At 40.1% G+C, this 16,065-nt stretch overlaps 1 protein-coding gene across 1 annotated transcript in view; it reads right to left on the reverse strand.

Annotated features, from left to right (window-relative positions):
* Positions 1–16,065, reverse strand: part of Antxr1 (ANTXR cell adhesion molecule 1) — a 200,913-nt gene that overhangs the window by 150,563 nt on the left and 34,285 nt on the right. Inside the window, exons 4-6 of the mRNA XM_090336766.1 lie at positions 3,246–3,327; positions 2,674–2,707; positions 402–481 (exon numbers count right to left, since the gene is read on the reverse strand). Of these exons, the coding sequence (XP_090192892.1) occupies positions 402–481; positions 2,674–2,707; positions 3,246–3,327 (196 nt within the window). The remainder of the gene's footprint in view (positions 1–401; positions 482–2,673; positions 2,708–3,245; positions 3,328–16,065) is intronic.

Here is a 16,065-nt window from a genome sequence, read left to right on the forward strand (position 1 = left end):
AGTGGCATATGGCATTTGAAAACTGGTAATATATCTTTAATAAAGGTGTAGTTGATATTTTTACTCCTCAGCATAGAGTGATTTGCAAAAAGTTCATGGCTGATGAGAAATATCAACCATGTATAAGACATAAAAATTCATGCTCAAAATGAGATATGATTATTTTTACACAAGAAACATTATCTCATTCAGGAGCTTTGCAGAGAATATCTGTCATTTTGCTTGAATGTAGAAGATTGTGGCCTAGTTCAGACAGGAGACCTATTTCCATGCCTTTGTTTTTATGCAGGTGGGTTCTGGAGACCAAACCCAGGGCATCACACAGGCTAAGCACACTTTCTGCCATGGAACCATTTCTAATCCCTAGAGACTGCTTAGCTAGAAACTAGAGCCCTACTTACCTCCCTCTCTGAGTAGAAAAAGAGATCTTCATGGAGTTCTCCATCGGTTAAAGCAATGATGACACTGGCTGTCCTGTATCCTGCCAGAGGTAACAAAGAAACATTCAGTTCTGCTGCTCTTTCCAGGAAACCGTCTCAGGCCTGGAACTTTTATCTCTTTGAAGCTCAACCTCCTAACATTCATAGTGTGAAAATATCTATTTTTATTTGGGGCTTGGAGCAACTCCAAGATGAAAAATATTTCTTAGAGACACTTGGGGAAAATTGGTTTTGCTCCTAGAGTTCTCAGTCAGCCTCATCTCAACAAATGGCCATATTTGGTGGAATGGTCACTGAACCAATAGCTGGGTACCTTTCTATTAGCCGTTCTCTCAGTTGCCACCAAGGCGAAGAGCAAGCAGCCACTTGAGCTTTATTGGCCCTTCTCTCATACTGTAGTTGGACACATGTGATAATGCCTGACAATTGGGCAAAAGGGTATAGTTACCCTGATTTATATGATGATTGGAAGTTTTATAGTAGTTGGGAAAAATCTACTAGAATTCTCTCAGTGATATTTAGACATGTTAAATGCCCATAATTGATTTATATGATTTATATTAGCAAGCTTTGATAGTGATACCAGGACTAGCCTATCTAGTGTAGTTTAAATCAAACAGGAAGTATATGCTTCTTACAATCAGATGAGACAATACCTACTATAAGTGAGCCTCTTTCTCTTTCTGTCTGTCTTTCTGCCTCTCTCTCTCTCTCTCTCTCTCTCTCTCTCTCTCTCTCTCTCTCTCTCTCTCTCTCACACACACACACACACACACACACACACACACACACACACACACTCATACACACTCCTACCAGAGTTTGAATTTAGGGCCTCATATTTGCTTGTCTGGTGCTCTAGCACTTGAGTTATGTTTTCAAGCCCCTGCCTGTTTTCCCCTTTTCCTTTTTCCAGGTAGGGGCTTCAGGGTCCACCTCAGACCATGATCCTGTGTAGCTGGAGTCACAGGTTTGTACCAGTACACCTGGCTTATTGATGGAGATGGAGTGTAAATAACCACATTTTGTGTGAGCCAGCCTTGAACCCTGATCCTTCCAATCTCTGCCTCCTGAATAGCTGGGAGTATAGGTGTGTGTCATCACGCTCTCATGCTCAGCTTAGTGAACCTCTTTTAAGAGATTTGCCTGGGAGGTTTCCATGAAAGACTAATAGCTAAAATAATAACTATAATTATTATTGTTGTTTCTAGGCATTTTGCCAACTGTGTCTTGCACTTAAATGAAGCAAAGCTTAAACCAACCTTGAATTTTAATCATTTATTGGTTTTTTGATTTTTTCAGTACTGAATCAAACTCATGGCGTTGGGCTTGCAAGACAGGTGCGTTACCATTGAAGCCACAACTCTATCTCCTTTTTACCTTGGTTACTTGAAAGGTAGGGTAGGATTCTATGACTAAGCTGGCCTGGCCTCCAACTTTTGCTTCCTCATGTCTTGCCTTTGCACCTAGCCATTGTGCTTTACCTGTACCTAGGACAACAGGTATATACCACTTGCTCAACCATTGGTTGATATCAGGTCTCATGAACTTTTATGCCTAAACTGGCCTTTAACTTTGATCCGCTAAACACTGCCTTCTAAGTTAGTTTGAGTACAGGCTTGAGCTACTTCATCCGGCTTGGTATCTTAATATTACACCCAATCATACTTGTTAAGACACCTCTCCTATTCTGAATTACAAACAAAACAATAATGAATAACCTTGTGTATATGAATTCTTTTATGAATTCTTATAGGGTAGACTACTGGTTTGCTGGCAGACTACTTCTTGGATTTTAAAACAATAAACTCTCTTTTTCATTTCTACATTCCACTATTAGTTCATTAACTTCAGGTTAACCCAGGAGATAATATAAAGAGGTTTGGGTCTCACAGATGGCCCAGATAATGTGTTTTGAAGCAAAAATTTAAGACTTTATGAACTCATCCAAGTATTTACTAGTTTAATAAACTTAAAATGTAAAATTATTCATGGGAATTGCAGGCTGTAGCTACAATATATTCTTAATTACTTTTACATAACTTTTCTTGGAACTAATAGAACGGTGGATTTTTGACCTGTTTGCCATCTTTCTATGCATTCTTGGATTTTGTGTACCAAAGATTTACAGACAATATTACACATGCGTTTTGAAAAGTAAAGCTCTGCTTTCTCAGAAGCAAACAGAAAAATATGAGCTATTTTATAATAGGGCTTTATGAAGTACTCTTACCTTGGCTATTTTCATAATAAATCTGCTCACTGGCCTGAAAAACATATGAACAAACTATTAGGCATACAGCTATTATTTATCACTGAAAATAGCACATTGGGCATTGGGCTCTGAGCTTCATAGGTTGCCAGACTTAGTCTTTATCATTATGCAATCCACCTAGGCATTACTCAAATATCAATGGGTGGCCTTCACATAAGATTATGCTCACATTTAAGTAATATAGCCATAAACATGCTCAAAGTTTTCCTTCTCAGAGCTTCGAACATGCTTCCTTTACAGTTGAGCTCACTGAAATTTTGTCTTGACTTCTGAAACTGTCATCCCAAAGACCACACTGGGACTTGTGTGGGTCATCAGGTCACAAATACTCCATTGGTATCAGTGGAGGGAGGAAATCCAGTTCCTCAGTGCCTTTTGGATATAGTTGTCACTGCCCAAGCTCATGGGGTGGGGACTGTACCTCTGGTCACTGGGTATGTTCCGCCCCCTTAATGAATGTGCAGCTATCCCTGTGTAGACATTCCAATATCACTCTTTACACCCGGGCTTTAAAATTCTCTTGAAATTACCCTTTCGAATCCTTCGTGCATGTATGTGTCTCCTCCTGGTAGAACTTTCTGGAGTTCTTCAAGGCCTTGACGAATCTGTTCCCTGAAATCCAGAAATACCCTGTTAGTCTTATTAGATCATTTTTCCCCTGTGGTTGTATTGGTCCCTTTCCTTTCTTCTCCTCTTCTTTTTGCTCCTCTCCTCTCCTTTCCTTCCCTTCCTTCCTTTCCTTCCTTTCTTCTTCTCTTTTCTTTGGTGCCTGAACCGCAGCTTGAACGCAAGGCCTGGGTGCTATCACTGAACTTTTCTGCACAAAGTTGGTGCTCTACCACATGACCCATGACCACAGCTTCACTTTCCAGCTTCCTCCCCCCGGCCACTTAACTGAAGATAAGAGTTTCATAGACATTCCTGCCTGGACTGGCTTTGAACTGCCATCCTCAGATCTCAGCCTCCTGTGTAGCTAGGACTACAGGTGTAATTAGCCATTAGAGCTCAGTGGGGCTGGCTTTCTTAATTATCTGCATGCTGCTGCATTGTCCCAACAGTCCCCATAAAGCCACAGGAGGAGTCTTTGAATAATATTATCCACCCAGGGTGAGCCATAGATAGGATGAATGACACTGTAAGGACTGAGGGAAAGGACCTTGCCTCAGGAATCTCCATTTGCTTGTGAAGATGTTCCTTTTCTGTAACAGTAATGATATTTTCCCTCCATGTCCACAATGAATCTTAAAATACATCTGCTTCTGAGGGGACACACAGCAAATGTAGGCAAAGATGCAAAGGGTGCCAGGTAGAATAGAGGAGCAGCAGCCAGAGGCCCCTGTAAGGACATGAGAGGGAAGCAGAGACACCCGGAGCAAGCTGTGCCTGCTATGCTCATGGTTGTGCCTAAGGAAACCATGCAGTAGGTTTTTCAAATAAAAAGTTGAAAGAATCTGTGCTTTCCAGGACAAGCTAGAATGCTTGCTGTGGCGGGTGCCTGTTTTCTCAGGCTGGGTTCTGAAGATGTCTGTGGGGGACAACATGTGGGAAAGAGCAAGTGGCAGCTGAGATATGCCAGTGGTCCAGGTGCCAAGTGAAATCCTTGTGGACCACTTTCTCTGGTGTGTAAGATGTCCACACTCTTGTGGCTGGCCTTTACACAGTTCCATACTGGGCTATAAAAAGTATCATTTCTGAGATACATAACCTGATAAGAGGGTTTTGAATCATATGCTTATAAGAGGTTGATGTCTTCCTCCTACTGGGATCCTTCTAGTAGAGGAGGGCAGAGAGACACTTTATATTAGGAAAGAAAAATCCTTCTGATTCAGGGAAGAACCTCACCATTTACAGAGCACTCTTTAGAGATGCTTGTGAAAACCATTCACTGTTGACATTGTTGTTGCCATAACACCATTGAGAAATCTCAGACTCAAAAAGCTTAAATAGGAGAGGAGAGATGTGATGTCAAATCTGACTCACTGACCTCTGAGGGTCAAGGTTCAAAGCCAGCCCAGGCACAAAAGGACCTGAGACTCTTATCTCCAATTAACTTCTAGAAAATGGGAAGTAGAGCTTGGTTCAAGGACAATACCCAGGCTGAGTTCAAGCCCCATCACACACACACACACACAAATCTGACTCACGAGGCTTTGTAGTGTGCACAGTGACCTCTCTGGCCTGGAGCAGTGCTGGAAAGTGGGAAGCTCCCTGTTAACACCTGCTCACAAAGAACAATGGCCACGCCTGACACTGCTGGGTCCTGTGTGCCAATGTCAGGTTTTTGGTTTTGTTTTGTTTTTTGCCAGTCCTGCTGCTTGAACTCTGGGCCTAGGAATTTTCTCTGAGCTACTTTTGCTCAAGGTAAGAGTTCTACCACTAGAAATCATAGTGCCACTTCTGTTTTTTTCCTGTGATTAGTTGAGTCTCATGGACTTTCCTGCCTTTGAACTCTAATCCTTTTGAGTAGCTAAGATTAGGCATGCACCACCATTGCCCAGCTCTCGGTTCAATTTTTAACACATGGAATGTATTTAATCCAGTTAAGACTGTGACAGCTCTCTGAGGTACAAGCTACTATGTCCTTTATTGCACAGATGAGGAAATGGAGTCACAAAAGGCTAAGAAATCTGTCTCAGGCATCTCAGTTAGTCCGTGGTGAGGGGTAGATTTGAACCAGAAGTCTTGTTCCTGATTGGTATGATACACAATTTCTCAAGTGAGTGAAATAATGCCAATTTATGCTAGCAATTGCTTGAAAACTAATTTGAATGAGCCAGACCCTAGGTAACAAGTGATGTGATGGGTAACCATGAGTGAGAATGGATCACCAGGCCATTGGGAAGAGTGTGTGTGTGTGTGTGTGTGTGTGTGTGTGTGCGCACACGCATGCGTGTGTGTGCATTTCTGGGGCTTGAACTCCCAGCTAGTGCAATCCCTGAGCATCTGTGGTCAAGACTAGCACACTACCATTGAGCTATGGCTCTACTTGCACCTTGGGATGGTTAATTCGAGACATGAGTCTCATTCATTTACTTGCTTAGCCTGGGTTTGAACTGCAGTTCTTGGATCTCAGTCTTCAGAATAATCAGGACTACATGTATGGAGCCACTGAACCCCAATGCTGGGAAGTTTTATGAAAACTGAAAAAGACTTAGCCCAGGCCTGTTCCCTACGCTGCTGACATTTCTCAGATGTGATATTTAAGATCATATCACTTATTTAGGAAAGGCACTGATTAATCTTATTACGGCTCAGATATCAGACCTCATGCCAGCACTGTTTGCAACAGCAAAGTGATAAGATGAGCCTGGGGTAATGAAAATGTCTCACAAACACACATACACATAAAATGGAGTTTTGTTCACCTATAAAGAAAAAATGATATTTGCAGAAAAATACATGGAATTGGGTTATTTTGCTTATTAAGTAAGCTAGCTTTAGAAAGACAAATAATGCATGTTTTTCTCTCATGCGTGGGATTTAGAGGGAGAAAAAGGACATGGAAATCAAAGAGGAATTATTGTTGATATGAAAGGGGATGGGTGGAGGAGTAAGAAAGAGTAACAGAATGGATTAATATGATCTACGTATCGTATATATATATGAAGCCATCACAACGAAACTCATTGCTTTCTAAATTAATATTCATGAACAAGACAATCAATTTGATCTTGTTCTTTGGTTAGAGACTAGAGAAGTCTGGGAAATTTTGGTAAGACTAAAGCTAAATGCTGTGTCAATACAGAAACCTAAAAACAGAAGGCTTAAAAAATAGAAAAAAAATAGGCATGTGGGGGTGTGGAAAAGGTTCTGGGCTGCACTGTACTTTTGCTCTGCCAAATAAAGTCTGGGAACTAGGGTAGTTTCCTCTAAGCCTATTTCCTTTTCTTTACACATGTTTTCTTGAGCCTTTTTTTTCTTTTCTTTTTGGTACCAGAAAAAGCAAAGGCTCTTTGGAACATGCCCTTGTCCTGACGCTTTGTGTCTAGCAAGCTGTGAACTCATTGGTGCTCGCAGTGATGGCAACTCCCCTGTTCTCCAAGTTTGTCAGAGATCATGTATCTTGTGGCCTCCCTCACTACTCTATCCACTTGTAAGCACCTATAAGACCCAAAGAAGCAAAGCACATGGATTTGTGGGAATTGTATTTCTAGGCTACTAGAACCATTAATACTCTTTATGCTATCTTGGAAACCGAAGAAAATTGGGAGAGAGATCTTTTCAAGGATGAGAAGAACCTCTCTGGGGACTCATTATCAAGTGTCATGCTGTCTTCCTGGGAAATGACAGAGGTTGGGAACTGTCCACAAGAGGCTGCTAGTCAGACATAGGTCCTGTTTTCCTTGGTGGTTTCACATGTCGGATAGTATTGTTACGTAGAAGTTAAGTATTTTCAGATCTCATGTCTTGTATTCCTTTTGCAACCCCTCAGCATTTAATGATGAGCACTGAGTACGTATGGTATTGCTGAGTCAACGTTTCCAACTTGGGTGCATCATTTGGTCATAGCTACTCTGTTCTGAGCAGACACCGAGTCCCCAGAACCTCACAGGTTTATAGGAGTAATAGATGGGGAAAATTTGTCACTGCCTTTATGTTTTGTTCGAGGAATTTTTCTCCACTTCAGGAAGATTAATTTTTGGGTTTCTCCTGTGATATCTCGATTATATTTGGCAATGACACTATGAAATGATTAATACAGTCATGTCATGAAGTACTTTGACAAGCTTTTATCCTAAGGATCCTACTCACATCCCCTCTGCAAAATCTCCTTTAATTCATGGAACAGTACAAGATTTTTGTACTATTAAAAAAAAACAAAAACCTCTGAAATCATCCCCAAATAACCTGACATTGGTTCTGCATTGAGCAGTTCCTTTTCTCCTTATAGTAAAGTTGCTATAGAATTAGACTTTTTGCAAATGCTTTTGAGTTGTTGGCTTTGATGTCTCCACTTATATGTTTAACACCTCACTATTAATGTGAATCCCACTCACACCCCATTTCCTGCTGGCTTTGTGTTGCCTCTTGTGTGGTGAAAGAACACAGAGACATTTGGCTGATACTTTCAGTATCATGAAGTCCCACAAGAACTGTATTATAGTAATCTGTAAATAGGCATTGTATTTTGAAACTTACACCGAAGGATAGGTCAACTTGACTAGTGGTATCAAGATGTTTATTGAATCAAAAATATGTTTCTAATATATCTTAGTCAGGTGTAATTTATATACAGTGTATATATGCATTCTTGGATATATACTTGTTTATTCCATAGTTATTGAATTTATTTCTACAAAGTTGTTCATAATGCTCCATTATCTTCTGGCATCTGTAGAATTTATCATAATATCTCCTTTTTTGTTACTGATGTTATTGTAAGCTGCATTTTTTTTCTCTTCTAGTAAAATCAGTATCTCTAGAAATTTTATTTATCGATATTGTCCTTTTATTTATTCTTAAGTAGTTTTATGCAGGAGTAGAAATTTAACAGAGAAATTTTAAAATATTCAAGTTAGAGTTTTGCCAATTTCTCTATTTCTCTGTTTTTAATTTTGATTCATTTACTATTCTTTTTATTTCCCACTTACCTGAGCATAATATGACCATCCATTTTTAACTTCATGAAGTAGAGAAGGAAATCACTGACAAGTTTTTTAAACCTTTCTTCTTTTCTAAGATGTGATTAGAGCATGACTTTTGCAGCAGCTCATAAATACAAATATGTTGGATTTTCATGATCACTAAGGCAGAAACATCTGATTTCCTGTGTGATTTTTCTTTGACTCATGGATTGTCTTTGGCACATTGACTTTCTCTGATTTCTTTATATATCCTTAGTTTTTTATCTTGATCTCTACTATGTCTGGTATTAATATAACCATCCCAATGTTTGTAATTAGTGCTTGCACCATTTTCTCAGTCCTCTTACTTTAACCTACTTATATTTATGTGTGAATCTTGTAAACCATACAGATCTAATCGTTTCTAAGAGATCATCCCTCCCAATATTCCTATCCTGTGTAGTTTTCTCCCACATTGTCTCTGCATTAATTTGATTAATTCGTACATACCCAGAACTCCATTAGCACTTGTTAGCGAGGGTTGCCCTCTTGGAATGTTGCAGCTATCAAGGAAAAAAATTGATTTTCTAAACTTCTAAGTGAAGGACAAGAGAGGGAGAGTGGGAGATTGAGAGACTCAGCTGTTCTAGACGTGTTGTTTTCTCTAGCTGAGCCCAATCTCCCCAGCTGATCCTATACAGATGGTTGCATAAATAAGTTCACGTATCATTTCAAACTACTAATAGATGGGGTAATCTTTTTGGGTTGCTAAGCTTTTATTAGCATGCCTCCACATGTACCTTTCTTTTGGAAATCCTCTCTATTGTGGCATTATTTTTAAAAATTTCTTAAAAGCACCTTATTTGTCCAAAGGAGTTATACCACAAAGCAGTTTATAAATCGAGTGTGTCTTCATCGGTGTCACCCCTTTCAGGGTTAATACTTATCCCTTCCAGTCTACCCCTTCACTCACTTTTCTAAAGTTTGTAGGATATACTCTGAATTTTTTAATGCATTCTCCTTGCTTCTTCATTCATCTACTTCTATGTCCTTGACCCTGCCCCACCCCTTTCAAGTAAAGATGGAGTAATTTTTAATATAGCAATATGAGTGATACTTGACACTTATGCTTTATGTACTGTGACATTCTTTGTTAAATATTTCTGTGTGTATATACGTGTGTGTGTGCATGTATGCATGTGAGCCCCCATGTGTGGACATGCATGTGTGTACGTGTCCTGTGACTGCTTCAGGGCCACTCCACTTATCACTCCAGCTACTTAGGAGACTGAGTTCTGAGGACTCTTGTTAGCTTAAAGAGACAAATCTGAGAGATTCTTATCTTTTTTTTTTTTTCTTTTTTGCCAGTCCTGGGCTTGGGCTCAGGGCCTGAGCACTGTCCTTGGACTTTCTCAAGGCTAGAGCTCTACCACTTTAGCCTCAGCACCACTTCCAGCTTTTTTCTATGTATGTGGTACCGAGGAATCAAACCCGGGTCTTTGTGCATGCTAGGCAAGCACTCTACCACTAGGACAAACTCCCAGCTGAGATTCTTATTTTTGAGTAGCCAGGAAAAGCCAGGGCCCTGAGTTCAAGCCATAGTACCAGCACACACACACACACACACACACACACACACACACACACACACACACACACACACACAGAGGCAGGATATCTAGATTGATTTGTTTTGTTTACGTATTGTAGTATGAACCTTTTCTTTGTGAGGTGGGGTGGAATGCTAATAAAAGCTGTTTGGATTCCTTTCTGAGCTCAGATGGACTTGGGCTGAGCTGCACTTTTAATTAGCGTTCCCTCAGCCATTAGCTCAACTTTTGGCTTTTTGTTCTGCCCACCCTTTGTGATCACTCCAGTATTTGAGATGAGAGGAGATGTGATGCAGCTTCACATGTCTTTACCTGACTTGTTCATTAACTCCAGTAGGATTCTAAAATCCAAGCACTAAAAAAACTCACTGAGGCCACGAGTTTTCTGTACTTTCCAGCAACTCTTTCACGGTTATTTTCTTGGGAAAAATTCAGAGGTATGTGTGGATAGCAATTATGAGGCCAAGTCTATTTTTTTTCCTCCCTACTTCAGATTCTAATCCTTTCTCTAGGCATAGGATAATGTTTAGTGTTTAGCTGACTTTTTCTCATTTTTGTAAGGTCTTTGTCCACAGAAGACCAACTCTTCCAACTGCCCACACCAAGATCAGACGTCCAACCTCCAGTTTAGAGGATTCTGCAGATCTGTTGAACTATAAAGGGCTTGTTTCCCTTTAATTCAGTTAATCAGGGCTTCCTGTGTCTCTGCCAGCCCTCTGGAAACATATGAATCTTATTTTGTCTGGACTCTTCTGGTTGACCATGGAAATGAAAGTTTTTTTTCACATCCTTCTATATTCTAGCCAGAGGCCAGACATCCTATTCAAGCTGTTTCTAACTGTTAGGAGCTACACATTTGTCTTTTAAAAAGGAGGACAAATACTAAAGACTGGTCACCACCATATAAACCCTCCATAAGAACCCTCTCTGATCCCACATCTACCTGTAGCTATTGGCTTATTGGTATCTTGCTTACAATATAGCCTCCATATATTTGCTTCCTTTCCCATGTTTCCTGATGGAGCCTTCCTGAATAGCCTTCAGCTATTCAGTGATCTTTGGCTGTATACCCATATTGAGGAAGAACAAAAGACTTGGTCTCTTGGTCACGGTGGGACATACCAATAGGTAGATGACTAACTTTTGTCATGGCTCCCTCCTCCTCCTGTTCCTTATCCTGTTCTTCCTTTTTCTCCTCCTCTTCCTTTTTCTTCTTCTTTCCCCTTAAGGATTCTCAAATATTCATCTACATTTTTTCCCCTCTAATGTATGTACTTCTTCAGAGAAGTGTTTTCATACTCCTGGACAACAGGGAAAAATAGAAAGAGCAACATGTCCTCTTAAAATACCTGTGTTTGACTAAAAAGCCATTCTTGTGCAATTGTGCTCGTGCACTCTGGTTTAGATGGAAAGGGAGGCACTTTTTAGACTATAGCATGAGGAGAGAGGAGAAGTAGCTCTGATGATTGAACAGCTTCTTAGACACACTCCCAAACATCCTTACAGGTTTTGCTATAGTTGAAGCCTCTCTTCAGTATCCTCTTGTGCAAAGTTGTATTTTATTTCCCTCTATACTGATTTGTCATTGCCATTCCTCCTTTCTCTTTCTGTCCTGTGCAATGACATCATAGTTTAAATATCTCTTAGTTTTCTCTATGATGTGCTTTGTGCTTTTGTTTCAAGTTTTCCTGGTTTGGGATGCTTTCTGGAAGGGGGGAAACTGTTTTAATAATGCCTTACCTTATCTGAAAGTTGAGTCATTATGCATTCTGCTGTGTCTTATCTCTACAACTCTACTTATTCTGTTGAAATTTTCAAATGCCCTCCCAATGGTAACATCTTTGGCTTCATCTTAGTCAAACTCTGGCAGCAGGACACAGGTGACTTCTTTACCACTGCACATTCTCTTAATCTCATTTTCACCACACCCTCCCCTACCTCATCAGTTGTTTCTCATATTTCTGTGTAGGCTTTTCCTCTAGATTTTTAAAGGCTGGAGTGTTCTAGAACTAACCACGTCGCCTTATTCTCACAGCTACACACTTTTTTCACACTACATACTTTTATAAGATAATATTGCTCTCGTGGCATTACTACAACTTTAGGGGAAGACTAAGTTGTAATTGTGTTCTGGCCCCACCACTTTCCGAGCATGCCAGCAGACTTTCTTAAAGTCTGAATTTTCTCAAATGTGAAATGAAAGCTTAGAATTAAATTCTACTAGGTCCCTTCCAGCTCAGAATATTGCACCTATTTTTTTTTACCTGGGATAAGAAAGCTAACTTTAACTGGGAATCTAATGACATATGGAGAGACCACACTCAATAAGACAGGAGAATCCTATCATGTGATACAGAGTCAATTATAGGTGGGTAGTTTAAGTTCACAAAGATAAGTCATCAAGGAATTTCCAAAAATGATAGCCTAAGTTAGCATAAATGACAGAATCATAGTTTACTCAGGGTAACATGGTATATTTATTCAAACTCTTCTTTGCACATTTATTGGTGCAATGGTTTTCACCATGTGGTTTTCTAACAGTCCCTCCTGGAGTTTGAAACAAACTCGGCAAGAACTTTCCCCAGTAACACTTTTCCTCCTCTGAGCCACATTTTGCAGGAGATAGGAGTAACAGAGAGAGGGCTCTATTTTCGACATATCCCCATTGTACAGCTTTGTCTTAGCTGAGCAAAGTGTGGTCTTTCCTGGTGCGGGTAGACATCTAAAATGGTGATGGGGTGAGGACTGGAGCTCAGTATCCCTGACTACAATGACTACAATGATTTCTGTGTGGGCTAAGGAAAGAGTGGTTCTCTGTAACGAGGACCTGAGGGGCCAACCTCTACTGTGGCATCTTCAAGTAGAGAGCCCTAGCAACACTCTGGATTTGGACAAACTGACATGCCTTCAGTGCATGCTGGAGGGGATGACAATCTTCCTCCAATAACAGCACTTTTCTGTCACACTCCATGGCGAGGACAGTCTGGAGGAGGGAAGGAGGTTCACATAAGAAAATCTAAACCGCAAGTCCTAAATGGTTCAGTCTACTTGGAGAAATGAGTTGGAAGAAGTGTTTATCAGCTTTTGTCATTGTGAAAAATACCTGAGGAAATACCTGAGTGAAATTGCACTCTGGCTCAAAATTTCTGTCTGAGGTCAGCTGGCTTTATTGCACTGGACCTGAAGTGAGGTCATAAATCATGATGGTAGCAATATATGTTGGAAAAGGCTACCATTACTACTTATGGCAGCCAGTAGAGAGCAGGGGAAAGGGAAGGAGGGAGGGAAAGAGAGATGCATATTCATGGTTTTGTTTTGTTTTTGCCGGTCCTGGGGCTTGGGTACTGTCCTTAAATATTTTTGCTCAAGGCTGGTGCTCTACCACTTGAGCCACAGCACCACTTGCAGCTTTATCTGTGTACACGGTACCCAGGAATCAAACCTAGGGCTTCATATATGCTAGGCAAACACTCTACCACTAGGCCACACTCCCGACCTGAGGTATATATCTTTAAGTGCACAATGCCACCGTGCTAATTCCTCAAACTAGACCCAACCATCTAATTCACTCAGCTGTGAATTCATTAATAGATTAACCATTGATGAAGTTAGAGACTCCATGATCTAATCATCTTTCAAGGCTAACTCTGAACCCTGCTGCATCGAAGAAGAATGAAATTATATTATTTCTAGAAAAATAAATGAAACAGAAGATTTTATCAAGTTAAGCAAACCATGCCAGACTCAGATAAAGATGATATGTTTTTCTCTCATATGTGGAGCCTCTATCCACAAATAGAAACAAAAAGACAAAGACATAAATAGAAAAATATGTGTGTGGGTGAGGGACTGTAGAAAGGAAGGGTGACAGGACAGGATGATAAGCAGCAAGGAGGACCGAACATATTCTATGACTACGTTCAATGGAAAAGTATTTAATAGTTAAAGTGAACTGAATCAGCCACATGTTTAATGGAAAAAGTGCTAAAAGTAAGTTAAAAATGTATATTATGGCCATACTTTATAAACGTTCAATATGAAAAAATATATTGTATGCACAAGTGTATGGCATCCATTAAAATGATAGATCTCCTTCCCCAATTCCGGGTTCCTGGGGTATCGCTTTATGTGGGTCATTGACAGTACGAAATCGCATCAGCATCTAAGGTTGACCAATGCCAGACCATTCGTGTTGGATCCCAGGAAGTGTCTTGATTTGGAACACTCTCTTTGGATTTGACAGTGCCACCATTTTTAGTTCTCTTGATCACTTCTCAAGTTTACCTTGCTGCCTTCAACCAGACAGCAAAACTGTGCTTGAGTACCAGTGTTCATTTACAGCTTTTATGTATTTACATTTGCTATGTGAGGGACATGCTATACCGGGCACTTTCCATATATTAATTGACAAATGACTCATAACAACGCCATATGGTTGGCAGCATTTGCTTCATTGTATACAGGAAAAAAACAGCCTCTGAGAATTGCACTAGCATGCACATGGGGGTAGACTCCAGATTGGATGCCAGATTGGATCTTGTGCAAAATCTATTTTCTTTTTCTTTCTTGGTTTTCTTATTGAGTACTCTGAGGTTTTATTTTTTAATCCTTATGATCTGTGTGATATATATATATATATAGAGAGAGAGAGGGATTATAGTTACATTCATAAGGTAGTGAATATATTACTTCTTGAACATTGTTACCCCTTCCCATGTTTTTTTCCCACTTTACCTCCCCCTTCCAAGTTGTAAAGTTCATTTCCAACATATCATCTTGTGAATATCACTGGCAAAATCTATTTTCTGTCTATTTCATTGGCAGTGCCCAAATATGGCTTGTAGCAGATCACTACACACAAAGATACAGGAAACATGAATTTTTTTCTGGAACATAAATTATACCCCAATATTTGATAAAAGAACTCAACATGACTTTTACACTAAATCAAACACTGATATATTATTGGCATGACAGATATCCTATAATTATCATGAAACAGAATACGACACGTATGCCCTTTTTAGGTGAAAGAACTTTGAAGAAAGTTCTTGCTTCAAATGAGCAATGTCAAAAATACCCTAGAGCCCTATGAGGTAGAATTTTACTTTCTTCAATTAACAGAGATACTCCAGTGGAAGAATTTAAGAAACACCAGATTCCAGCACAGCACTCACAAATTGTATTCCCAGACTCGCTCCATTGCTCCAAGGTAAGACTTGGATACCATGGCTGGGTATCGGACAAGTCCTGTGCATTTCAGTCTGGAAGAACACTTGCTAGGACAATTAAATTATTAAGACTATTACCTGAAAACATTTTTCTCTAGACTCATGTTGAAGAAGTCATTTCTACCTAGATCCCCTTCGATAAAGATAGATTGGCTCAGTGTTCAGAACTACAGAAAAGCAGGGCACTGGTGGCCCATGCCTGTAATCCTAGCTACTCAGGAAGCTGAGATCTGAGGATCACAGTTCAAAGCCAGTCTAGCCAGGGAAGACTGTTTGTTAAGATTAACCACCAGAAAACCAGAAGTAGATTTGTGGTTCAAAGTGGTAAAGTGCTAGCCTTGAGTAAAACAGCTCTGTGACAGTGCCCAGGACCTGAGTTCAAGTCCCAGGACTGATCAAAAAAGAACTGAAAAAAGGACATTAAGCCACTTGGAGCCAAGAAATTTCACTCCTTGAATTAAGTGTTAGATGATCTTACTGTTATAATGTGTGTCTAGCAAGGAGACTGAGTCTATGCTTTCCCTAGATAATTGGCCCTTGATTCATCCTGATTCTTTCCCTAGATGGTTTTCTTTACTATTAGGTGTAGGTGTCCTCATCTGGTTTGCTTTGCTCATATATGACATGTTTGTTGGGTTTGATTCTACATACCTTGCATGGTCTGGGCCTATATAAGCTTTGTGCTAGCTGCATTCAGGGCTGCTGGTCTTTAAGACATGAGTCCACCAGCACTCCTTGAGCTGTCCAATAAAGACTCATAACTTAGCCACTTCAGGGATGGCTTCTGAGTTTCCTCACAACAGTTGCATGAAGGGGTTACCATTAAGCATTTTGAGCCATGCCATTCTTCTCATTATTCTCTCCCACCTCTCCCCTCAATTTTCTGCCTAGGGGGATTTTAAGTGACACCCTAGCTGCTTATCAAAACCCCAAAAGAAATAGCTG

Source organism: Megascapheus bottae, chromosome 7, assembly GCF_031878675.1.
Source record: "Megascapheus bottae isolate mThoBot1 chromosome 7, mThoBot2.hap1, whole genome shotgun sequence".
Classification (NCBI taxonomy): Eukaryota; Metazoa; Chordata; class Mammalia; order Rodentia; family Geomyidae; genus Megascapheus; species Megascapheus bottae.